This window comes from Bubalus bubalis, chromosome 20 (genome assembly GCF_019923935.1).
Source record: "Bubalus bubalis isolate 160015118507 breed Murrah chromosome 20, NDDB_SH_1, whole genome shotgun sequence".
NCBI lineage: Eukaryota > Metazoa > Chordata > Mammalia > Artiodactyla > Bovidae > Bubalus > Bubalus bubalis.
In genome coordinates, this window is record NC_059176.1 from 54,491,230 (window position 1) to 54,516,913 (window position 25,684).

General features: G+C 44.6%; 1 protein-coding gene across 3 annotated transcripts in view; it reads left to right on the top strand.

Moving 5' to 3' along the window:
- Positions 1–25,684, top strand: part of SV2B (synaptic vesicle glycoprotein 2B) — a 244,423-nt gene that overhangs the window by 193,720 nt on the left and 25,019 nt on the right. For all 3 annotated transcript variants that reach the window (XM_006065727.4, XM_006065726.4, XM_044932803.2), the window contains 5 exons: positions 1,797–1,930; positions 3,707–3,796; positions 13,899–14,009; positions 15,447–15,535; positions 19,290–19,454. In XM_006065727.4, the coding sequence (XP_006065789.3) occupies positions 1,797–1,930; positions 3,707–3,796; positions 13,899–14,009; positions 15,447–15,535; positions 19,290–19,454 (589 nt within the window). The remainder of the gene's footprint in view (positions 1–1,796; positions 1,931–3,706; positions 3,797–13,898; positions 14,010–15,446; positions 15,536–19,289; positions 19,455–25,684) is intronic.

Here is a 25,684-nt window from a genome sequence, read left to right on the forward strand (position 1 = left end):
TAAAGATGTTTGAAATAACGTTTTGTAGATTCTAAAGGCAATGTCCAAAAATGAGTTTTAGGAATACTTTGAATATAATGAAAGCTGAGTTGGAGCTAGTCACCTCTCTGTTTCAATGATTATGAATTCATTTGAATATAGAAGCTCAGTTTCTTAAAAAAAAAAAAAATTAGCGTTATCACTGACAGTGGTTTTCAAACTGTGGTCTTAAGCCCTGTGCTTTGGAATCACCCAGAGCTGGTGTTGCTCTTTGACGTGGGTGAGAGTAATCCCCCATCAAAACCCTAGGTCACATAAGGCCCTGCTCTGGCTTTCCTTTGTCTTCCCTGATGGCTCAGATGGTGAAGAATCTGCATGCAATGCAGGAGATGCAGGTTTGATCACTGGGTTGGGAGGATACCCTGGAGAGGGGCAGGGCAACTCACCTCAGTATTCTTACCTGGAGAATCCCATGGACAGAGGAGCCTGGCAGGCTACAGTCCATAGGGTTGCAAAGAGTCAGACAGGACCGAGGGACTAACACTTTCACTTTCTTGAAGGTCACTCTAAGACCAAGTGTCAGAGACACTCTGACTGCTTTATTTTCAACTGGAGTATAGTTGCTTTACAATGTTGTGTTAGTTTCTGCTGTGCAATGAGGTGAATCAGCCATGTATACACATATCCCCTCCTTCTTGAGCCTCCCTCCCACCACCACCCCATCCCACCCCTCTAGGTCATCACAGAGCACGGAGCTGAGCTCCCTGTGCTGTACAGCAGCTTCCTGCTAGCTAGCTATTTCTACAGATGGTGACTGCAGCCATGAAACTAAAAGACGCTTACTCCTTGGAAGGAAAGTTATGACCAACATAGATAGATAGCATATTATGTTGTCATAGTTATGTCATATTATGTCATAGTTATGACCAACATAGACAGCATATTAAAAAGCAGAGACATTACTTTGCCAACAAAGGTCCACCTAGTCAAGGCTATGGTTTTTCCAGTGGTCATGTATGGATGTGAGAGTTGGACTATAAAGAAAGCTGAGTGCCAAAGAATTGATGCTTTTGAACTGCAGTGTTGGAGAAGACTCTTGAGAGTCCCTTGGGCTGCAAGGAGATCCAACCAGTCCATCCTAAAGGAGATTAGACCTGAATGTTCATTGGAAGGACTGATATTGAAGCTGAAATTCTGATACTTTGGCCACCTGATGCGAAGAGCTGACTCATTTGAAAAGAGCCCAATACTGGGAAAGATTGAAGGCAAGAGGAGAAGGGGACGACAGAGGATGAGATGGTTGGATGGCATCACCGACTCAATGGACATGAGTTTAGGTGAATTCCGGGAGTTGTTGATGGACAGGGAGGCCATGTGCTGCGGTCCATGGGGTCGCAGAGAGTCGGACACGACTGAGCGACTGAACTGAACTGAGCGTATATATGTCAGTGCTCCTCTCCCAGTTCATCCACCCTCTCCTTCCCCTCTGTGCCACATGTCTGTCCTCTGTGTCTGTGTCTCTATTTCTGCCCTGTGAACAGGCTCATTTGTACCATATTTCTAGATTGCACAAATAGGCATTAATATACATACGATATCTGGTTTTCTCTTTTCTGACTTACTTCACTTGGTATGATGGACTCTAGGCCCATCAATATCAATACAAATGACCCAGTTTCGTTCCTTTTTATGGCTGAGTAGTGTTCCACTATGAATAGATAGTACATCTTTACGCGTTCATTTGTCTACAGACATTGCACTGCTTCCATGTCCTGGCTGTTGTAACTAGTGCTTCGTGTCTGGCTGCTTCTTCACAGGCTGGGGCTTCAGCATGGGCAGCAACTACCACTTCCACAGCTGGAGAGTGTTTGTCATCGTCTGCGCTCTGCCCTGCACCGTGTCCATGGTGGCCCTGAAGTTCCTGCCGGAGAGCCCGAGGTTTCTGCTGGAGGTGAGTCAGTGCCCCGCCCCGTGCGAGGCCTGCTGTCCTAGCCCCTTGGTCCCAGGTTGGCTTTGACCTGGCCCGTCATTAAACCCGTCGTGATGGTGGCCTGCCCAGGATGCAAGGACTGCCAGAGCTGGAGGGACCCGAGCTCACAGAGTGCAGAGCAGCGGCACCGCTTCCCGAGTCTGGGTGGAGCTGGAGGGCACCCTCTTGAAGATGCTTCTGGTACCCATGCTCCCCAGAGGTCCTGATGACCTTCAGAGCTGCATGAGCGGGACTTCCCTGGCAGTCCAGTGGTCCTCTCCAACGTGCTTCCACTGCAGGAGGCACTGGTTCAATCCCTGGGCAGGGAACTAACATCCACGCGCTGTGAGGCAGAAAACAAAACAAAACAAAAAGTGCCCAAAACAAAACAAAAAGCTGCATGGAGTTTTTTCCATGTTACAGCAGTGAACTGGGTTGTCGCTCTTTCTCTGCTCCCCAGCCCTGCAAGACTCTTGTCTCTACAGGGCCTCTCTCCTCCAGAAGGCTGCTCCCACAGTCCTATGAGGTTTCCAGCTTGATGGTGGTGGTGGTGGAGGCTCTCGTGCTTGCAGTGGTCAGATGGGTAGGGCTGGTGGAAGGGCGATAGGACTCCAAGGCTCTTACAGCCCCAGTTCTCAGAGTCCACTCACAAGCTTCCTTCTAACTTTCTGCAGACTTTCTTGTTGAATGTCTTCTTTCATCCCATTGGTCAGGGGCAGATGCAGCAAAAAGTTTTTTGTTTTTTTTTTTAATCCAAGCTTATCTCAGAAGCTTTGATGTGTATTAGCTCTCTAGGACTGCTGTAACAAAGGTACACAAACTGAGTGTCTCAGAGTTACAGAAATTTGTTGTCTCCCAGATCTGTTGGCTAAAAGTGCCAAATCAAGGTGTTTGCAGGACCACACTCCCTCAGAAGTTCTTAGGGAAGAGGTCCCCAACCTCTGGAACCTAGTGCCTGATGATTTGAGGTGGAGCTGATGTAGTGATAATAGAAATAAAGTGCACAATAAATGAAATGCACTCGAAAACTCCCCAAACCATCCTCTGCATCCTGGTCCATGGAGAAATTGTTTTCCATGATGCAGGTCCCTGGTGCCAAAAAGGTTGGGGGCCACTGCCATAGTGCAACCTTCACTTTGTCTCTTCCAGCTTCTGGGTGGGTTGCTTACATTTGGGGTGGTCCTTGGCTTGCAGCTCTTTCACTCCAGTCTGTCTTTGTCACCACAAAGTATTCTCTCTGAGTGCCTCTAGGTCTTCACTTGGGCTTCTTCTTATAAGGGCACCAATCATGTTGGATTAGGGGCCCATCCTACCCCAGTATGACCTCATCTTAATTACATCTGCAGCAACCCTACTTCCAAATAAAGTCACCTTCTGGGGGCACTGAGGGATAGAACTTCAACATATCTTTGGCGTGGGGGACACAATTGAACCTGTTATATGTTGGGTCTTGGCTTTAATCGTCCAGAGAGGATCATGGCTCCCACCTGCAGTCTATTCAACCTTAAAACTACAAGTAGTTACTCACAGCCTATGATGATAATAATACCCAGCATTTACACCTCGAAGGCACAGCCTGATTAGCCTTCCAGGATGGGCTGCAACAGAAGCTTGTGCTGGTTTTTCACAAGCCACAGATTGTAACGCATCCATGGCCAGTGGCCTAAGATGCGAGCGTCAGCACCCTGTTGTCTCTGTTAGGTTTTCCACCTCTAATTAGCAAAGGATTGTTCATGTCTCTCTCCTTGGTTTTACCAGATGGGCAAACACGACGAAGCCTGGATGATTCTCAAGCATGTGCACGACACCAACATGAGGGCCAAGGGGGCCCCAGAGAAGGTGTTCACGGTGAGTGTGCGGTCACCTGTGCCAGCCAGAGGGGGCCTCTCCTCTTCACTGTTTTGGTTTGCTAAAAAATAATTTTACTGCATAAGCACATCACAGAAAATTTGTCAAAAAGGAAATAAAGCCCCTGATATTCTGTATCATATTACTGCATCATAATTATTTTTTGTATTTTGATGGACTCCTTCTTGGTACCACACCACTAATTGCTCAAAAATAGCAAAGGAAAAAACTAGCTGTATTCGTATGGAGATAGCCAGATGTACCCATATTTACATATAAATATATATTATTTAAGAGCACTCATAGACATTCTACATGTGTCTAATAGTATTCAGAATCATCCTTTTTTTAGTTTTTTTTTTTAATTTTATCTTATTTTTAAACTTTACAATATTGTATTAGTTTTGCCAAACATCGCAATGAATCCACCACAGGTATACCCGTGCTCCCCATCCTGAACCCTCCTCCCTCCTCCCTCCCCATACCCTCCCTCTGGGTCGTCCCAGTGCACCAGCCCCAAGCATCCAGTATAGTGCATCAAACCTGGACTGGCAACTCGTTTCATACATGGTATTATACATGTTTCAATGCCATTCTCCCAAATCTCCCCACCCTCTCCCTCTCCCACAGAGTCCATAAGACTGTTCTATACATCAGTGTCTCTTTTGCTGTCTCGTACACAGGGTTATTGTTACCATCTTTCTAAATTCCATATTCATCCTTTTTTTTTTAAATATTTATTTTAATTGGAGGCTAATTACAATATTGTGGTGGTTTTGCCATACATGGACATGAATCTGCCATGAGTGTACATGTGTCCCCCACCCTGAACCCCCCTCCCACCTCTCTCCCCACCCCGTCTCTCTGGGTTGTCCTCGTGCACTGGCTTTGAGGGCTCTGTTTCATGCATTGAACTTGGACTGGTCATCTGTTTCACATACACGTTTCAATGCTATTCTCTCAAATCATCCCACCCTCGCTTTCTCCCACAGAGTCCAAAGGTCTGTTCTTTACATCTGTGTCCCTTTCCCTGTCTTGCATATAGGGTCATTGTTACCATCTTTCTAAATTCCATGCATTAACATATGTATTGGTGTTTTTCTTTCTGATTTACTCCACTCTGTATAATAGGCTCCGATTTCATCCGCCTCATCAGAACTGACTCAAATACATTCTTTTTTATAGCTGAGTAATACTCTGTTGTGTATATGTACCACAACTTTCTTATCTATTCGTCTGCTGATGGACATCTAGGTTGCTTCCATGTCTTGGCTATTGTAAACGGTGCTGCAATGAACTTTGGGGTACACGTGTCTCTTTCCCTTCTGGTTTCCTCTGTGTGTATGCCCAGCAGTAGGATTGCTGGGTCATATGGCAGTTCTGTTTCCAGTTTTTTAAGGAATCTCCACACTGTTCTCTACAGTGCCTGTACCAATTTGCATTCCCACCAACACTGTAAGAGGGTTCCCTTTTCTCCACACCTCTCCAGTATTTATTGTGTGTAGACTTTTTGATGGCAGCCATTCTGACCAGCGTGAGGTGGTACCTCATTGTGGTTTTGATTTGCATTTCTCTGATAATGAGTGATGTCGAGCATCTTTTCATGTGTTTATTAACCATCTGTATGTCTTCTTTGGAGAAATGTCTGTAGTTCTTTGGCCCATGTTTTGATTGGGTTGTTTATTTTTCTGGTATGGAGCTGCATGAGCTGCTTGTATATTTTGGAGGTTAATTCTTTATCAGTTGTTTCGTTTGCTATTATTTTCTCCCATTCTGAACGCTACGTTTTCACCTTGCTTATAGTTTCCTTCATTGTGCAAAAGCTTTTAAGTTTAATTAGGCCCTGTTTATTTTTGCTTTTATTTCCATTACTCTGGGAGGTGGGTCATAGAGGAGCTTGCTGTGATTTATGTCAGAGAGTATTCTGCCTGTGCTTTTCTCTAGGAGTTTTATAGTATAACATTTAGCTTAAAATTTTTCTATACATGTGTATGTGTTAATCATTCAGTTGTGCCCAACTCTGTGCGACTTCATGGACTCAAGGGGCACAGAGGATCGACCTCTCAGAGTACAGGTTCTCTTCCTTCCTTCTCCCCACCCACCTCGTCTTTTCTCCTTCTTTAGTCCCCTCCCCTCCCCTATCCTCTCTGTGGAATAAAACACATCTTTCTCCTTTACTCATGCAAAGAAGCTTATGTCTTTTGAGTTTGAGCCCATTTCCCAAGGATTTTCCCACATGTGAAGCAGTTTATTAGCATGCGGTATCTGTCCCACAATAGCCCTGGACCCTCCTGAGAGGAGTCTTTGCGTAGATCACTGTCCACTTCATTTGTACGTCTGTCCCTGTAACTATAAATCTCCCTGACCTTCCACCTCTGTCTTGCCCTGCTTATCCCATGCAGGACCTTACACAGGGTGGTTTTTCCAAGGTTGCCTCTGGAAGGATCACTTATAAACTAACCACAGATTGATACTTTGTATAAAATAGATAACTAATGAACACCTGCTGTATAGCACAGGGAAGGCTACCTAATGCACTGTGGAGACTTGAATGGGAAGGAAGTCCAAAAAAGAGGGGATATATGTGTATGTGTGACTTCCCAGGTGGTGCTAGTGGTAAAGAATCCGCCTGCAGTGCAGGAGCTGCAGAAGGCTTGAGTTTGATCCCTGGGTCGGGAAGATCCCCTGGTGGAGGGCATGGGAAACCACTCTAGTATTCTTGCCCAGAGAATCCCATGGGCAGAGGAGCCTGGTGGGCTACAGTCCATAGGGTTGCAGCATCAGACATGACTGAAGGGACTTTGCATGCACGTGACTGATTCATTTTGCTTTATAGTAGAAACTAATACAACATTATAAATAAAATATCCTCCAATAAAAATTAAATAAAAAAAATAAACCAACCACAAGGTTTGCCTGACTGGGACCCCTTTTTAGAGAAGTGGTCTGACTTTCTCTTTTAACAACCCATTCTAACATAAACAGCTTACTTTTAAGAAATGAGATCTTTCTTGGCCTGAAAATCAATCAAAACTCCAAATTCCAAAGGTGAAACTGAGCCCTTACTTCAGGACCAGAATTCCTCATTTCAGGAAGGGTGTGCATGCCCCAGAAGAAAGCTCAGGCAGGGAATCAGTGAGCAGAGGGCTCTGAGACCTGGAATTTTGTCTTTCTTCAACATACATGCCAGTCACCAAGTCCTTGGGCATAAACTCTGTTTTTAGTAGTTTTCACCCCTCCACAGGAAAAGGGAATTAGAAAGGTTATGGACTCAGTATTTCCATAACTGATGCCGAAAGCTCAGCTTCTCTGTACACAGGTGCCGAATCGATTCTCAGAGACAGTTTTGGATGAAGTAGAAATGAATAGCTTTATTGCTTTGTCAGGAAAGGGGGGCCACAGCACGCTAATGCCCTCAGAAATGTGTGTCCCAACTTGGGGAAGATAGTGAGAAGTTTAATAGTAATTGCTCAAAGAGGGTGTGATCAGCTCATGGACGTTCTTCTGATGGGTGATGGGTTGGTGGTGAGTTAAGTAGGAGTCAGCATCATCAACCTTCAAGTCCAACTAGTCTGGGGTCTACATGCTTGTGGGCAGCATATCATCATTAATAGTTAACTTCTCTCACCTGGAGGGGATTTCAGGATCTGTAAAACAGCTCAAAGATATTATATGTATACACTGATGTGGAAACAGGACCTTGCTCCAAGGCCTCACTATTGTTTCTCCCTGATCTCTCATCCCTTCCCTAATTAACGACTGCTTGGAACTGCCCATTGGAACTTAGGGAAGGTCATGGAGGCTGACTGAAGGCTCTTTCCTGCAATCAGAGAAATGGGAGACACAGAAAGGCCTTATGCCCAGGAGCCCCACAGGGTCCTGCATGCTATCATGCTGACTTGATGATCATATTAATTATGTAGAAACGGATAACTGGATGGGGCAGGGAAAAAAGGAAAAAACAAATGACTGGAAAGTGTTACTAACCTCAGACCGCTGGGCTGTGGCTGGAGTCGGAAGTGAATACTCAGCCGCACTGGCTGGAGTCGCCTGCTCTGCTCCTGTGTGCTCCGCTCCGTGGACATATCACAGTGAACGTACTCAGTGGCCTTGAGGAGGAGCATCAGGCAGGCTGGACTCAGTGCTCATGGGAAGCCCTGGGGGTGGCCCTCCTCAGTGCCTTTGAGCTGATGGGGTTCAGGATATAACAACCCCAGATTATGACACCTCAGCGTATTGTATCCCATAAGCTGAAGGAGCTGGAGAGAACAGCAGAAGCAGAGAGGTTACTCTGACCTCCCCTTGCTCCCCCTTCTTCCCTGAAACAGGCCATAAATCTCCCACCTGAAAGATGCTTTCCCTGAACCAGGAGGAAAGAAGACGTTGTTCTCAAGAGCTATGGCTGCTGTTCCTCAGACGAAGAAGGCTATATAAACAAACCCTGTTAAACAAACCCTTATCATCCTAATTACTTCTTCACCATTATTCACCCAAATCCCTTTGTTTTGTCTGTTCTTCACAAATTTATTGTTTCTAAGGCTTCCCTGGTGGCTCAGATAGTAAAGAATCTGCCTGCAATGCAGGAGACCTGGGTTCCATCCCTGAGTCAGGCAGATCTCCTGGAGAAGGGTATGGCAACCCACTCCAGTATTCTTGCTTGGAGAATCCCATGGACAGAGGAGCCTAGTAGCTTATTGTCCATAGGGTCACAAAGAGTTGGACGTGACTGAGCAAGTAACACACACACACACACACACACACACACAGTATAAAAGCTTCCTGCACTGGTCACTTCTTTGGGACTTCATTCTCTTGTGAAGGCTCCCACAGATACGTAAAAGTTTAGTAAAATGTGGGTGCTTTACTTCTGTTAATCTTTTTCAGCTGTGTTGTCTCAGTTGCAGCACTCCGAATCTTTTAGGTGAGGAATTTAGACCCATGACTGGGGATCGAATCCAGGCCCCCTGCATTGTGAGCACAGTCTTAGCCACTGAACCACCAGGGAAGTCCTTACTCCTGTTAAATCTGTCTTTGCCAGTTTAGCTTCCAGACCCAGTCAGGGAGTCTAGGATGGTAGAGGAGAACTTTTTCCTCCCCTACAGGGCCCTGGCTTCACCTCTGTCTCCAGCCCTGTTTGCTGCCTCACAAGCTTCTGAAATGTCCCCCTGGCAGGTGTCCCTAGGATACCTTTGCAAAGGAGAGGTGTTGAAATATTCCCTTGAGAGCTGCTGTTCTGCAGGGCTGGGGCGAACACAGATCATATTATAGTTTAGACCAAAGCAAAGCCAAACATCCTAGTTAATTGTAAATTAGAGTAATTGTGCTTGCAGCTGTCAACACACCCACTCCCAGATCCCTAAGGAATAGGGTGTTATTTTCCCCAAGAGGAAAGCAAAGACAAAATTTGCATTTTTTTGACAGTACCACAAGGCATGTGGAATCGCGGTTTCTCGACCAGGGATGGAATCCGACAGAACCCACTGCAGTAGAAGCATGGAGTATTAACTACCGGGCCACCAGGGAGGTCCCACTGAATGTGAATCATAACGTGTTTCCTGATTTGGGGTCAACTTTCCCCTGGTGGCTCAGATGGTAAAGAATCCACCTGCAATGCAGGAGACCTGGGTTCAGTCCCTGCATGGGGAAGATCCCCTGGAGAAGGGAATGGGAACCCACTTAGGTAGTCTTGCCTGGAGAATATGGACAGAGGAGTCTGGTGATTACAGTCCATGGGGTCGCAAAGAGTCAGACATGACCGAGCAACTGACACTTTTTCAACACTTCCACTCAGCCCCTTTTGGCTTCAGCTGTGTTCTTGGCCCTCCTGGGTTATCTAATAACAGGAAGATCAGCTCCAGCCAAGAGTCCCATGATGTGGGCCATCTGGGCTCCCTCTCCTGTGTCTGGACCAGGCAGTAGTGCAATTGCAAAGGCCACACACCCGGGAGTGGCAGCGCCAGCTCAGGAGGCTCTGCTGTGCTTATATACCTGCAACTTTAGGAAGAGCACCTGTGCTTTTACTAGGTTCTCAAAGGGGTATCCAGCCCAGGCAAGAGTTAAGAACCATTGTGTTCAAGCTTTAGAAAAATGAAGCCATGCCATCCGGGGCTTGGTGCTGGGGACTTAAAGAACCACTTGTTTGTATTTCAGCGACTGTATTTTCCCGTGTGATATTCAGCCTCACTTCTCTCTCTCTTCCTTTGTCTCTTTACATCCTCAGTCCCTTGGTTGAAGAAAGAATGGGAGACGCTCTTATGACTAAAGCCTTTTCTCCCCAGAAGAAAAATTTGTTGGGAGAGGTGGTAAAAACTGTTTTTGAATTTTTTGAGTAGCCTCTTCCATTTTCTTCTGATTTGGTCTGCGAGCACAGACCTTGATAACTTGGCTAAGAGTCTGTATGGTCAGAAATCTCCTTAACGTGATTGTTAGTCACAGAATTCAGTGGTTGTCTTAAACATTGATTAAACTGAAAATCACTGTCTTAATGAGTCAGGACTGCTCCTTTGAGCTACCTGCTGACATTGGACAAATGGACACTTTTCCAGGGTACTTGTGTTGCTGAGTCCAAGCTTGGTCTGCTCACCACACGACAGGCCAATAAATCGGGAGAGGAGGTGTTGAGGCAAGGAAGAGAGACTTTATTTGGAAAGTTGGGTGTCCAAGAAGGTGGTGGACTACCATCTTATAGGGTTCTGGGTGCTAGTTTCTTTTATAGAATAGAGACAGGGAGGAGATGAGGAAGTAAAGTAAAAAGACCATAAATCTTGCAAAATATCTCCTGGCTTGGCCAGCCCCAGGAAGGGGATGTGTTCATTTCTTCTTCCCTGCAGCCATTCACAGGTGGGCAGGGTTGGCGTGTTTCCCTGTGAGCTGAACAAAGACACTTTAGTTTAAAGTCAGTAGAGAGGTGGGCTTTCCAGCTGGCTCTTGGTAAAGAATCCACTTACCAATGCAGGAGGTGAAAGAGGCGAAGTTTCCATCCCTGGGTCATGAAGATCCCCTGGCAACCACTCCGGTATTCTTGTCTGGAGAATTCCATGGACAGAGGAGCCTGGTCAGCTACAGTCCATAGGGTCACAAAGAGCTGGACATGACTGAAGCAACTTAGTATGCGAGTAGAGGGGCAGAGTTCCCCAGGCAGGGAAAGCTTACAGCTGTAGACAGCATCCTTTTAGTAACAAAAGCCACAGAAAGCAAAGGTTAAAGAAACGTATCCAACATGAAGTCAGATTCTGTTCTTCCTTTTACACACAGCCTTATTCCCATTCCCTATCTCTTTGATTTCCAACAGGAAAACCAGGGGTAGCAAGGAAGACCTAATGTCTCTTTTTTAAAAGTGAAGTAAAAAGTTGCTCAGTCGTGTCCGACTTTTGTGACCCCATGCACGTAGCCTACCAGGTTCCTGTGTCCATGGGATTTTCCAGACAAGAGGACTGGAGTGGGTTGCCATTTTCTTCTCCAGGGGATCTTCCTGATCCAGGGATGGAACCCAGGTCTCCCACATTGTAGGCAGACGCTTTACCATCTGAGCCACCAGAGAAGTCCCTTTTAAAAAAAATTGAGGTATAATTGGCATGTAACATTGTATTAGTTTCAGGAGTTCTGTATAATGATTCGATATTTGTATACATTGCAAAATGATCACCACAATAAGTCTCCTTACCATCTGTCACCAGTTACAAAATGTTTTTTCTTGTGCTGAGGACTCAAGATTTACTTTCTTAGCAACTTTCAAGTAATGAATATAGAGTATTATTAACTATTATCAAACCTGTCCATCCTAAAGGAAATCAGCCCTGAATATTCATTGGAGAAGGCGATGGCACCCCACTCCAGTACTCTTGCCTGGAAAATCCCATGGACGGAGGAGCCTGGTAGGCTGCAGTCCATGGGGTTGCTCAGAGTCAGATATGACTGAGCGACTTCACTTTCACTTTTCACTTTCATGCATTGGAGAAGGAAATGGCAACCCACTCCAGTGTTCTTGCCTGGAGAATCCCAGGGACAGGGGAGCCTGGTAGGCTGCCATCTATGGGGTCGCACAGAGTCGGACACGACTGAAGCGACTTAGCAGCAGCAGCAGCAGCAGCATTCATTGGAAGGGCTGATGCTGAAGCTAAAACTCCTATACTTTGGCCACCTGATGCAAAGAAGTGACTCATTGGAAAAGACCCTGATGCTGGGAAAGATGAAGGGGGGGAGGAGAAGGGGGTGACAGAGGATGAGATGGTTGGATGACATCACTGACTCAATGGACATGAGTTTGAATAAACTCCAGGAGTTGGTGATGGACAGGGAGGCCTGGGGTGCTGCAGTCCCTGAGGTCGCAGAGTCAGACACAACTGAGTGACTGAACTGAACTGAACTGAACTGTTTTCACCATGCTCTACATTACATCCCAGGACTTATTTTATAGCTGCAAGTTTGTACCTTTTGACCCCTTTCTCTTGTTTTGTCCAACCCTCCCACACCCCTCCCCTCTGGAAACCACTGATCTGTTCTTGTATCTATGAGCTTGGTTTTCTGTTTTGTTTGGTTTGGTTGATTCTCCAAATATAAGTGGGATCATGCAGTACTTGTCTTTCTCCATCTGATTTATTTCACTTGCCATGATGTCCTCAAGGTCTACCCACGTTGTTGCAAATGGCAAGATTTCATGTTTTATGGTTGGTTAGTATTCCTGTGTGTGTATGTGTGTATCACATCTTCTTTATCCTTTCACTTATCAATGGCCACTTGGGTTGTTTCCATATCTTCACCTTTATAATAATATGGCAGTGAAGATGGGAGTACAGATATCTTTCTGATTTAGTGTTTTCATTTCTTTCAGATAAATATCCAGAAGTGGAATTCATAGATCATATGGTAGTTCTATTTTTAATTTTGGGGGGAACCTCCATACTATTTCACATAGTAGCCTCAGCAGTTTACATCCCCACCAACAATGCAGAAGGGTATCCTTTTCCCCACATCTTAATGGACACGTGTTATTTTTTGTCTTTTTGGTAATAACTATTTTAGCAGGTATGAGGTGATATCTCAGTGTGGTTTTAATTTGCATTTCCCTGATGATTAGTGATGCTTAGCATTTTTTTCACCTGCCTATTGGCCATCTCTATGTCTTCTTTGGAGAACTGTCTATTCAGATCCTCTGTCCATTTTTAAATTGGATTGTTTTTTTTTTTTTTTTTTTTTTTTTTGCTGGGAGTTGCACGGGTTCTTGATATACTTTGAATATTAGTCCCTTGTCAGATTTATGATTTGCAAATATTTTCTCCCATTCAGTAGGTTGTCTTTTCATTTTGTTGGCGATTTCTTTTGCTGTGCAGAAGGAGGACTTAATGTCTTTTATTCTGCTGTGTTTAAAAAATGTCTTACACAGGGTTTCCCTGGTGGCTCAGTGGTAAAGAATCCGCCTGCCAATGCAGGAGACATGGGTTTGATCCCTGATCCAAGAACAGCAGCTAAGGCCATGTGCCACAACTATTGAGCCTGTGCTTTAGAGTCCAGAAGCTGCAACTACCGAAGCCTCGTGCCCTAGAGTCTGTGCTCCACAACAATAGAAGCCACCACAATGAGAAGCCCACAGACCACAACCAGGGAGTAGCCCTGATCTGCCACAGCTAGAGAAAGCCCGTGCAGCAACAAAGACCCAGCACAGCCAAAAATAAATAAAATAATTAAAAAAGTCTTCCAGAGCAAGCTTTCTCTCCTAACACACACACACACACGCACACACACACTGTTGTCTATGCAGGCTCCAGACGTCTCTGATGTTAATGCCCATTAAGGATAGACTTGTGAATTTTAAGGTGCAGTCAACTCTATTATGGGCAAGTAAGATATAGACAGGACCTCAGTGTGTTTCCCAAAGCCATAACTGAGTGAAAAAAACTCTGAATCATTTGTTTGCAGAGGGACATATCTACCTGAGAAAGATCACTAAGAGATGCTGTGTACAATTTTGGTTAAGAATTACTGAACTAGAGGGTCACCAAAAGCTCCTCTAGCCCTAAGGAAGTTAATAAAGTCAGTTACAGTCAACTAAAAATTGAAAAGTCAAAGTAAGGTTGAGATTCTCTAGCCCGTCTTTGCTTCACAGGTTTCCAACATTAAAACTCCCAAGCAAATGGATGAGTTCATTGAGATCCAGAGTTCAACAGGAACTTGGTATCAACGCTGGTTAGTCAGATTCAAGACCACTTTCAAGCAGGTATGTTTGGAGACCTGGGGTGGGTGAGAGGGAGGCTCTATGGTGAGCTGTGGATGAGGAATAGAGATTTTGAACACGCTGGTCAACCCAAGGCACAGTGATGGGCAGGAAGCAACATCTGGGTCCTAGCCCACACCGACCTCCAACTCCTGTGACCCCTGAACCACAAACTGTCTAATCCTTAGTTTCTTTTCTTTGCTTTTCTTTCCAAAGGCAGAGATTTTGAATGTAGATACAATGTCTAGTCCGAGAAAGCACCTTTCTTTCTAGCATCTTCTTCTTCTTTTGGTCTGAGAGTTATGTTTTATTCAGTGGGAATTTTCAGGACTTCAAGCCCAGGAGGTAGCAGCTCAAGTAACTCTGAGAGAACTATCCAAGGAGGCAAGGACGGTGGAAGCCAGATATATAGGAGTTTTGCAACAAAGGGCAGGTAGTCTGACCGTCAAAAGTTTACTGTTAATGAAAGAAAACTAGATATGTCACATTAAAGAATTTAGTGTTTTTCCATGCCTGGGAAGATGCAAAAGTCTGGGCTCACTGAAATTATTCCTTTTATATGCACCTCAGCTATCTGGGGCCAATGTCCTTCCTGTGTTTTCACATCCTGAGTTTCCTCAGGGCTCACCATGGGGAGAGGCTGCAGTCTGGTGGCTGCTAAAAGGCAGGTATTGTTTTCCCTTCTGAGTTCCCTCAGGGCTCAGCAGCTCGCCTTCTGGTGATGGCTGAAGTCACTGATGAAGGTGACATCCTCTGTTTACCAGTATGACAGGCGGTATTCCACTTGTCAGTTCCTCCTCTTGGCCCAAAATTCAATCCATATTTGGGAGACATTTCAGGATCAATTTTTGTCCCACAGTGCTGGGAGTCTAATCCTAGATAGGTGAAAATTCTTGCTGATATGCCACTCCAATGGCACTTTCTCTTTAAATAAACTGTAGGAAGGAGGGAGGGAGTGAAAGAAAGGACCCCTTTAAGTGATCTCTGAGAAAGTCTTTATGAAGGGCAAGGCCATTTCTCTAGAGAAGTGGTCCTATGAGACAAGCCAACTGTCAAACACTCAGGCAGTCAAGGGCCAGAGTCAACTGAGCCTGGATAACCTTCTTGGTGCAGGGTGGTTCAATGTTTGAAATAGCATCCATTCCCATTGGTGGGGAGAAGAGCTCAAGGCTACTCAGCACCCTGATATCCCCACTCACTGTGCTTTTGGTCACATGCATCATTGTGTTCATGGATGCTGCAGGACTGTTAGAGCATGACACCAGCTAATAAGAACGGAAGAGGGTTTCTTGTTCCTTGAGCAGAATTGCTGCCTCTGGAAGACATTGCTGCCTGTTCTCCCCATGGGTTCCTAGGCAATTTAATAGAGAATCTTAAAAAGGAGTTCTTCCAAGTCACAAGTTTCTGCCTTTAACCACCCATCTCTGCTGTGGGTTATAGGTCTGGGAAAATGCTCTGTACTGTGTGATGGGCCCCTACAGGATGAACACGCTGATTCTGGCCGTGGTCTGGTTTACCATGGCTTTAAGGTAAGTTCTGTCTTCCTTAAGTTCATTAATTAATAAAAAGCTATGACAAACGTAGACAGTGTAGTGCTGGAGAAGACTCTTGAGAGTCCCTTGGACAGCAGGGAGATCAAACCAGTCAGTCCTAAAGGAAATCAACCCTGAATATTCATTAGAAGGACAGATGCTGAAGCTGAAGCTCCAACACTTTGGCCACCTGATGTGAAGAGCTGACTCATTGGAAAAGACCCTGATGCTGGGAAAGATTGAAGGCAGGAGGAGAAGGGGATGACAGAGGACGAGATGGTTGGATGGCATTACCGACTCGATGGACACAAGTTTGAGCAAGCTCCGGGAGTTGGTGATGGACAGGGAGGCCTGGTGTGCTGCAGTCCATGGGGCTGCAAAGAGTCAGACCCAACTTAGCAACTGAACAAAAAGTTCATTAATTTTCTTGTGCTTCTCATGTCTCATCTGTATGTTGAGGGTTACTGTTGGTTCTAATTCATATAGAGTCTGTGTCAGATTGGATGCTTTTGGCTATGACAGGCAACCCACTCTAGTGGCTTCTACAACAAGGAAATTTCTGATCCTTTGTAACAAGAATTCCATGGAGAGGCAGCCTCCAGGTGGGGATTCAGCCTCAGGCTAGTTCTTATCTGCTAGCAAGATGTCTGCAACTGCTCTTGGCATTCTCGGACATGGAAAAGTGTCCCAAGGAAGAGGCTGCCTTTCTCTGAGATTGACTTTTTAAAAATAGTTTTCTTTTTACTTGGTCCTGCTGGGTCTTGGTTACTGCATGTGGAATCTTTGACCTTCATTATAGCATGCAGAATCTTTAGCTGCTGCATGGGGGATTATTATTATTATTATTTTTTTAGATGAGGCTTGGAAAGTCTTAGTTATGGTGTGTGGTATCTAGTTACCTGACCTGGACCCCTGCCTTTGGAGGATGTGGAGTCTTAGCCACTAGACCAACAGGGAAGTCCCTGAGCTCCACTTTTTAACATCAAGGAGACCTTTCTCATCTTCCCTGGTGGCTCATATGTTAAATAATTTGCCTGCAATACAAGAGACCTGGGGTTCGATCCCCAGGTCGGGAAGGTCCCCTGGAGAAGGAAATGGCAACCCACTCCAGTATTCTTGCCTGGAGAATCCCATGGAGAGAGTAGCCTGGCGGGCTACAATCCATGGGGTCATAAAGAGTCTGACATGACTGAGCGACTAACACTTTCACTTCAAACCTTTCTCAGAAGCTGCCAGCAGACTCTCCCCACCCCGACATTATATTAGCCAAATGTGTGTGTCACATGCTTTAGGGCTAAACTAGCCACTGGTGATCGGGATGTGATTTCCCGATGACTTCAGACTAATCAGGATTTGCCTCTCAGCTGATGATACCATTAGCTTTCCTGAGCACTGACACCCAAACAAAATCAACTTCCTGTTCCCAAGGAATAAGCAGGGAATGAATGTTGGGTCAGCAGCTGTCTGTGTCCTTGTGAATATTAAATGCAGAAAACAGAGAACCTTTGCAATAATATCCACAGCAATAAAGTAAATGAAATATAATGTGATTGATGATTAGCCGGCTCCTCTCTTAAATAGTAGTCTCTCACCCTAGTCATTTTATTCACCTCCAGATAACATGACCCTTCTTTCCGTGCGAGTTTTGGGGCCCATTTATAGTGTTAAGAGGCTGTTTCATTGTACGGATAAAGTGCAGTTGTTTCTGGCACATCAGTAAGTGCTCAATAAATTGCTATTATCAACTAAAATCTTTTGGTGAGATTTTAAACTTTCATCTATGAAGTTATTTTGTTCACCATCGCCCATGGCCAAAGACTCATTCCCCTCAACCCAGGGAATTCATTTGGCTTTAATGACCTCTTGGATTATGGGAGGAATGTGGGAAGACCTGCCTTTTCCAATATCTAACCAAGTGCCTTCCAATAGATCTTGATGGAGCCCAAACAGTCTCTTTACCGAACAGGTAAATGTAGAAGCAGACTGCTCATGTCCACCTGTCCCGTCTAAGCTGGACGAGAACACAGAACATTCCAGAAGCTAAAATGGTAGACCCTTGGATCCAACTCACTGAAAGTTTTAAGAGATTTCCTTAGGTCTAATTTAATTTTGTCAAGGAGGTAATGACTTTCCAGTGTTGGAACCTCAGAGAGATCTGGTCTCCCTTCCTTCCCCCTCTATTTACTCTATTCTGTGTCCTCTATGTAATTATCTTTTATTTTTCTATTTATCATTCTAGTATTTCTTTTTGTAAATTTAAGCAAATATATGTATATTTACAAATTTCTTTATTGTTTTCTTATGAGAAGGAACTTCAAGAAAGCAGTTTTGCATTTCCTTTTTGCATTCAACAATATATTCTGGAGCTCTCTCATACCGCTAGATAGAGATTTACATTCTTTTTTTACAGTAGCATAGAATGTGTGCATAGCTCTCCACAGTACAACTCTACACTTTATTCAACCGGGACCCTGTTCCCAGATTGTTGGGAAGTTTTCAGACATTTGTTGTTGTAAACAGTGCCAGAGTGAGTCACTCTTTGTGGGCTCCTTTGTATTGGACAAGTTAATCAGTGGAATAGTGAAGTGAAATCGCTCAGTCGTGTCTGACTCTTTGCGACCCCATGGACTGTAGCCTACCAGGCTCCTCCCTCCATGGTATTCTCCAGGCAAGAGTACTGGAGTGGGTTGTCATTGCCTTCTCCAAATCAGTGGAATAGATTCCTAGAAATAGAATTATGGAGTCAAAAGGCGATAAATCCATCAGTAATTGTTGTAGGCACTGACCAATTCGCCTCAAGATGGTATTGCAAAATGCTGTCCTCTTCCCAGCAGTGCATAAGAGCACCTGCTTACCTGCAGCCTCACCAGCAGAGTTTTTGCAAACTTCAAGGTTTTGAGTCTGGTGGGTGAGAATGATAACACAGTATGGTTTTAATTTTCACTTTTCAGGTTATGAGTGGGATGGAGCATCATTTTTGTATGTTTCATGGCCATTTTTTTGAGTTGGTGATGTTGAGATTTTAGGTATAAAATGCCATCTGCAAATATAGTTTGACTGTTTGCTTTGTAATTTTATATTCCTGTTTTTTTCCTTATGTAGCTGAGTTAGTTAAGACTAACTTAATTAACTGAGTTAGCGAACACTACAACATAGTGTTAAATAGTAGTGAGGATATGTGTATCCTGGTCTTATTTCTTATGTTAGTGGGAGTGACCACAGTGTTCTCCCCATCAGAAGATCCTTCCTTTTGAGTTGAGATACATTTATATATATTTTGGGCTTCCCTGGTGGCTCAGTAAAGACTCTGCCTGCAAGGCTGGAGACCTGGGTTTGATCTGTGGGTCAGGAAGATCCCCTGGAGAGGACATGGCAATCCACTCCAGTATTCTTGCCTGGGCAATCCCATGGACCGAGGAGCCTGGTGGGCTAAGTCCATGGAGTCGCAAGAGTCAGACACAACTTAGCAACTAAATCACCAGCACTATATGTATTTTTACATGCTAAGGAAGCACACATGAATTTCTAATCTATTGGCGTTTTAATCAAGAATGCATGTTGTTTTTTTATCAAGTGCCTTTTTGGCATCTATAGAGACTATTGTGACTTGTTTTCCATTAGGTCTACTTATATAAGTTGTATTTTCTAGTGAACCATATGGACTCATTTAAAATGGGCTTGATTTACATCATATCAGAAATGCAGACTCTGATGGTGTTGCTGCTCCAATATTCTTTCTTCTCTATTACAGTTACTATGGACTGACAGTTTGGTTCCCTGACATGATCCGGTATTTTCAAGATGAAGCGTACAAGTCCAAAATGAAGGTGTTTCACGACGAGCACGTGTACGGTGTCACAATCAACTTCACGATGGAAAATCAGATTCACCAACACGGGAAACTTGTGAATGACAAGTAAGTGCAGGACCATGGACTTTCCTTAGATCAAGAGGAGTGTGTGTGGGTACTGTCTTGGGGAGGGAGGCATTGGCCAGATAAGAATTCAATATGGTGGGGATTGAGCTCTGAGACTGATAAATATCACACTTTGCCTAGGCTGCCAGAGACTCGACAGTGCCCCCTGGTGGCGCTGTCTATACCGTGCTGTCCCCCATCATCCTGGCTAGGGTTGATTGATCAAGGAGGGTCAACCAGACTGTCTTGTCTGAGACCTCACACGTTTATTGGTGATGCACAGAGAGCCTCTCAATGATGCCTGTTGGGAGGGAGGGCCCAGAGGTTTGGCCCTCTGGGGCCAAACTTTTGGAGGGCCCAAAGCTTACAGCCTGACTGTTGAGCTTTTTCTTTGATTCTGGATGCCTTGTCAGCAGCAAGCCCAAGGCTAATATGACACTAATTTATGATATTCTTTCACCTATTATTAGCTTCCCCGACGGCTCAGTGGGTAAAGAATCCTCCTGGAATGCAGGAGATGTGGGTTTGATCCCTGGGTCAGGAAGATCCGACCTCCAAGTGTCTATCGGCATGGCCCTTTGCCATCAAGAGTGTTGTTGTCCTTTGGAGAAAAAAAACTAGAACAGTGTTAAAAAAGTCCTGCCCATATCCTCTTCAGGGCTTCCCTGCTGGCTCAGTGGTAAAGAATCCATCTGCAGTGCAGGAGACACAGGAGAGAAGGGTGATCCCTAGGTCAGGAAGATCCCCTGGAGAAGGAAATGGCAACCCACTCCAGTATTCTTGCCTGGAGAATCCCATGGACAGAGGAGCCTGGCAGGCTACATAGTCCATAGGGTTGCAAAGAGTTGGACACAACAGCGAGCTCGCAGACAGACCTCGTCTTCAGTCTGTTTGACCCCTCCTCTTTCTACTCCTGGAACACTGAGATGGATAGTCCAGACCTTTGAGCTTTAGGAATGCCTCCTTGAGGTTGCCTCCAATGGCCCCAAATGGGTCAGGACAGCACAAAGTTCCCTCCAAGCCACGTGATCCTCTAAGCTGAGCATCTCTACCTCTGCTGTTAGCCATCTTGAATTATCCTTAGCAAGCTCACTGGGTCAGGGGAGGGCTACACCAGAAACCTCACAGCCCAGGCAGTTCAGTGTCGGTGATAGACGCTGCCCCTTATTCATGCACCTGTGCAAGAGTTCTCACCAGGGATTCTCTCCTCCAATGCCAGTTCTACTTTTCCAGCCCACACCCAGCTATGTGTCCAAGTGGCTGTGCCCATTGACTCTTAGCTGCTGTGGGAAAGAGGTACGAGTCTGGATGAAGTCCAAGGCGGGGGCCTTGGGCCGTCTAGTCCGTATGTTACTGGCCAGACCTTAACAAATGTTCTCTGTTATTTAGAATGAGAAAGAAAGTGTGACATGAAAAGATCAATGTTATTTCTATAAATATAAGGCCTTTGAGGAAGGAAAGTTAGGCATGACTATCAGTAGACATGGAATTCAGATTTTCAGATGATGTTTTAAAATGCCGAGGCTCAGTCACAAACATCTCCACGTTTACATGCCCACGTGTGCACACGCCTTCGCTGGGGACACTTGGGTCACTAGAATCTGCTGAGAGTGGCCACTCCAAGGATGGCAGTTCCCAGGCTGATGGTTGGTGGTGGATGGTAATCCCTGCTGGGATTTCTCACTGTCAGGGCTCTTCAGTATAAACCCAGAGGTCTTGCATTGGCATTGCCAAGGAAGAGATGTTGCCCTTCTTGGGACTTCCCTGGTGATCCAGCAGTTAAGAATCCTCCTTCCAATGCAGGGGACTCAGGTTTGATCCCTGTTCCAGGAAGTAAGATCCCACATGCCCTGAGGCAATTAAGCATAGAGGGAAAAAAAAAAGCCTGTGATTTGCAGGAAGACCCAGCACAGCGACGCCCCCCACGCCACCAAAAAAAAGAAGAAATGTTGCCCTTCTTTATTAGAATGCTTTGGAAGTGTTGAAAGGTAAGGGATGTTATAGATGGCTAGATGTCCCTCTGATATGATGTTATTCTGTGCAGAGACAAATTCATTAAAAGAGACTTCATCTGTGAAGTTGCCTTTGTTCAGTGACACTCTGTTGTGGTGTTACTATAATGGCGATGGTGATGACCATGATAACAAGGCTGATTATTTCTTAGATAATCTCATATGTTGTTGTTCAGTCACTAAGTCGTGTCTGACTCTTTGTGACCCCGTGAACTGCAGCACATCAGGCTTCTCTGTCCTTCACGATCTCTCGGAGTTGGCTCAAACTCATGTCCATCGAGTCCGTGAGACCATTTAACCATCTCATCCTCTGCCATCCCCTTCTCCTGCCTTCAATCTTTCCCAGCATCAGGGTCTTTTCCAGTGAGTCAGCTCTTTGCATCAGGTGGCCAAGGTATTGGAGCTTCAGTTTCAGAATCAGTCCTTCCAATGAATATTCAGGATTGATTTCCTTTAAGGATTGACTGGTTTGATTTCATTGCTGTTCAAGGGACTCTCAAGAGTCTTCTCCAGCACCACAATTCAAAAAAGATTAGGAACCTTTGATACTAAGGAATGGAACGTGGGTTTGTTTGTTTTTCTTGAGTTATGCTGCCATCTGCTGGTCACAAACCAGAAAACACCTCACCTGTGGGAATCGTGAGTCTCTTTTGAGAAGTTAAATTCTTCACATTCCTTAGCATTGTCCCCACTCTTACCAGTAGTCCCTGTTTGACTTTAGCCACACTTTGCTGATTAAAATTTTAGGTAAAATTATTTACTTTATTAGCTACCACACATGAAGAAGATTACTTTTAGCAGGGATAGCAAAGAGAAAGAAAGTCAATCTAGAAGAGAGAAGGTTGATTTCATGCATCATAGTGACATGCTACCCACACAGTTAAAAGCTTTTTTTAGTGAGGCATCAGTAAAAATTTTCTTCATCTGCAGTGGGTGTGTTTCAGGGCAGTAACGCCCCATGAAGCTGCCAAGGGTGGGAAATGTGTTAAACGTACCTTCTGGCTTCAGGTCTGAGGAAGTAGCCAAGACTTGGGGGTCTAGGTTCCAAGCCTTGATGGGTCAGTGACTAGCTGAACCCTCTCTGACCTGTGTAAGCCTATGATTGCACATCAGAAAGTCATAATATTGAGATAAAATGTCCATCATGCTTCAGGGTTGCTGAAATTATTGTTGTTCTTTAGTTGCTAAGTCGTGTCTGACTCTTTTGCGACCCCATGGACTGTAGCCCACCAGGATCCTCTGTCCATGGCATTTCCCCCACAGGAATACTGGGTGTGTTGCCATTTCCTTCTCCAAGGCATCTTCCTGACCCAGGGATCAAACCCATGTCTTCTTTACTACAGAGCCAACAGGGAAGCCCACTACTAAAATACCTCAGCATAATTTAGAAATTTAATCTAGGTTGTGCACAGTTCTTATAGAGCTTCTTCCTGAATATTTTACAACTGTGCATGCGTGCGTAGTCCATTGCTTCCGTCATGTCCAATTCTGTGTGGGCCTATGGACTGTAGCCCTCCAGGCTTCTCTGTCCAATGCGATTCCCCAGGCAAGGATACTGGAATGGGTTACCATGGCCTCCTCCAGGGGATCTTCCCTCTCCAGGAATCAAACCTGCATCTCCTGCATTGCAGGCAGATTTTTACCCACTGAACCACGTGGGAAGCCCATTTACAACTAAATAGCTACTAAAAACGGGGTGGCTGTTCTTCCATTAGACCTTTACCCAGGTTATTATTGCTGATCAACAGAAATCCTGTTGGTCTGGTGATGTTTGAGCTGAGCTCTTTTATTAGTTCTAACAGCCCTGTCATCTGCCAATAACAATTGTTTTGTCTCCTTTCTTTTCTTTTTTATTACATCATGAAATATATCAAATATACAAAGAGTAGAGAATAACACAACAACTCTATTCAGAGCAACCCTATTTATTAGCTTTGTAAAATCATAAACTGTGATGCACTGACTTCGGGCTTCCCTGGTGGCTCAGCTGGTAAAGAATCCACCTGCAATGCGGGAGACTTGGGTTCAATCCCTGGGGTGGGAAGATGCCCTAGAGAAGGGGTAGGCTACTCACTCCAGTGGGCTTCCCTTGTGGCTCAGCTGGTAAAGATTCCATCTGTAATGTGGGAGACCTAGGTTCAACCCATGGGTTGGGAAGATCCCCTGGAGAAGGGAAAAGCTACCTGCTCCTGTATTCTGGTCTGGAGAATTCCATGTGCTATATAGTCCATGGGTTCACAAAGAGTTAGACACGACTGAGCGACTTTCACACTGACTTCAGATTTTAGTATAGATTAAACCGCTCACTTGGTTGCTCTTTTTGATGTTGTTTTTCTTCCTCCTAAGGAGTAATGATCACCACGGTCATAAATTCAGTGTTTTACATGCATGTGTGTTTTTATACTTTCCCATATATTTATGTATCTGTAAACACTGTACAGCATTCTTTTGTGTGCTTTAAATTTTAGGTAAATATCACGCTTTGTTATAGATGTGAATGTATAATTCTCATACTATAAATTTTGCAATTAGTTTTTTTTTGTTGTTATTTTTAGGCCATTTACTTCTTTTATTGTAAATATTTTTAATTGAGGTGTACTTGATGTACAGTATTGTGTTGCTTATAATGTCAGTGCTAATGGGTATCCTGACTTCAGTGGGGGTAATTTGGGTGTCTTCCTTTGAAGTATGATACTTGCTATGTTTTTGATTGGTCTTCTTTATAAAGTTAAGGAAATTCTCTTTTAGGTATGCTGAGAGTGTTTATCATGAAAGCATACTGAATCTGTCACATGCTTTTCTGCATCTATTATGACAATCATATGGCTTTCTCCTTGGACCTATTAATATGATAGATTAAAGTAATATTGTTTCTGGATATTCAACTGTACTTAATTCCTGGGATATATCTTGATCATTCCATGTGAATTTTTTAAAATGGCAATACATTGACAAATTTGATTTACTAATATTCTTTTTTGTGTTGCTTAGATGTTTATAGCCGTTTTATTCATAACTGTTAAAATGTGGCGGCAACACACATGTCCTTTATTTTTTATTTTCTACAAAAAATTGTGCAAATATTTCAGATTGGGTTTCAACTTATTATTTTGTTAAGACTATTTTCAGAGCTGTTTAGGTTCACAGTGAAATTGAAAGAAAGCCACAGAGGTGTCCCATATACCATCTGCCAGAACTACCCTATTTTCTAGCAATGATCCAAGATGTCCCTGAGTAGGTGAATGGATAAATCAACTGTGGTACATACTGGCCCTGGAATATTATTTAGTGCCAAAGAAGTAAGGGATCAAGTCATAAAAAGACGTTGAGAACCCTAAATGCATGTTCCTAAGTGAAAGAAACCTCACTAAAAAGGCTGCATCCTTATGATTTCAACTGTATGTCATCCCGAAAAAGGCAAAAGTATGCAAATCAGTGGTTGCCAGAGGTTAGGGGAGAGGGAAGTATGGATAAATAAGCAGAGCACAGTGGAAATAGTCTGCATGGTACCATAGCGATGGGTGCATTTGCTGAAGTCCAAGTGGCACTAGTTGTAAAGACTCTGCCTGCCAATACAGGAGATGAAAGAGATGTGGGTTTGATCCCTGGGTCCGGAAGGTCCCCTGGAGTAAGAAATGGCAACCCACCCCAGAATTCTTGCCTGGAAAGTCTCACGGACAGAGGAGCCCTGGCGGGCTACAGTCCCTGGGGTTGCAGAGTTGGACACGACTGAGCACACGTGTGTGTGCGACTAACACACACACACACACACACACACACATGCACACACACACACAGAAGTACTTATGTTCTATTTAGGATTTTTGCATGTAATGAGATTGGTGCATATTTTCCTTCTACTATTCTTATTGATCTTTGGTATCAAGGTTATTTGGTGTTATGTGGCTGAGCCATGGTGGCTCAGACCAAAAAGAATCTGCCCCCAATGCAGGAGACCCAGGTTCGATCCCTGGGTCTGAAAGATCCCCTGGAGTAGGGAATGGCTACCCACTCCAGTATTCTTGCCTGAAGAATTCCATGGACAGAGGAGCCTGGTGGGCTACAGTCCATGGGATCACAAAGAGTGGGACACGTCTGAGCGACTAACACACACACACACACACACACACCAAGGTTATGTAACCAAAAGTGGGGTCTGGCTGCTCACTGTTCAAAAGCCAATACAGAGGCCAGGTTGGCGGAAAGGAAAGTTTGCTT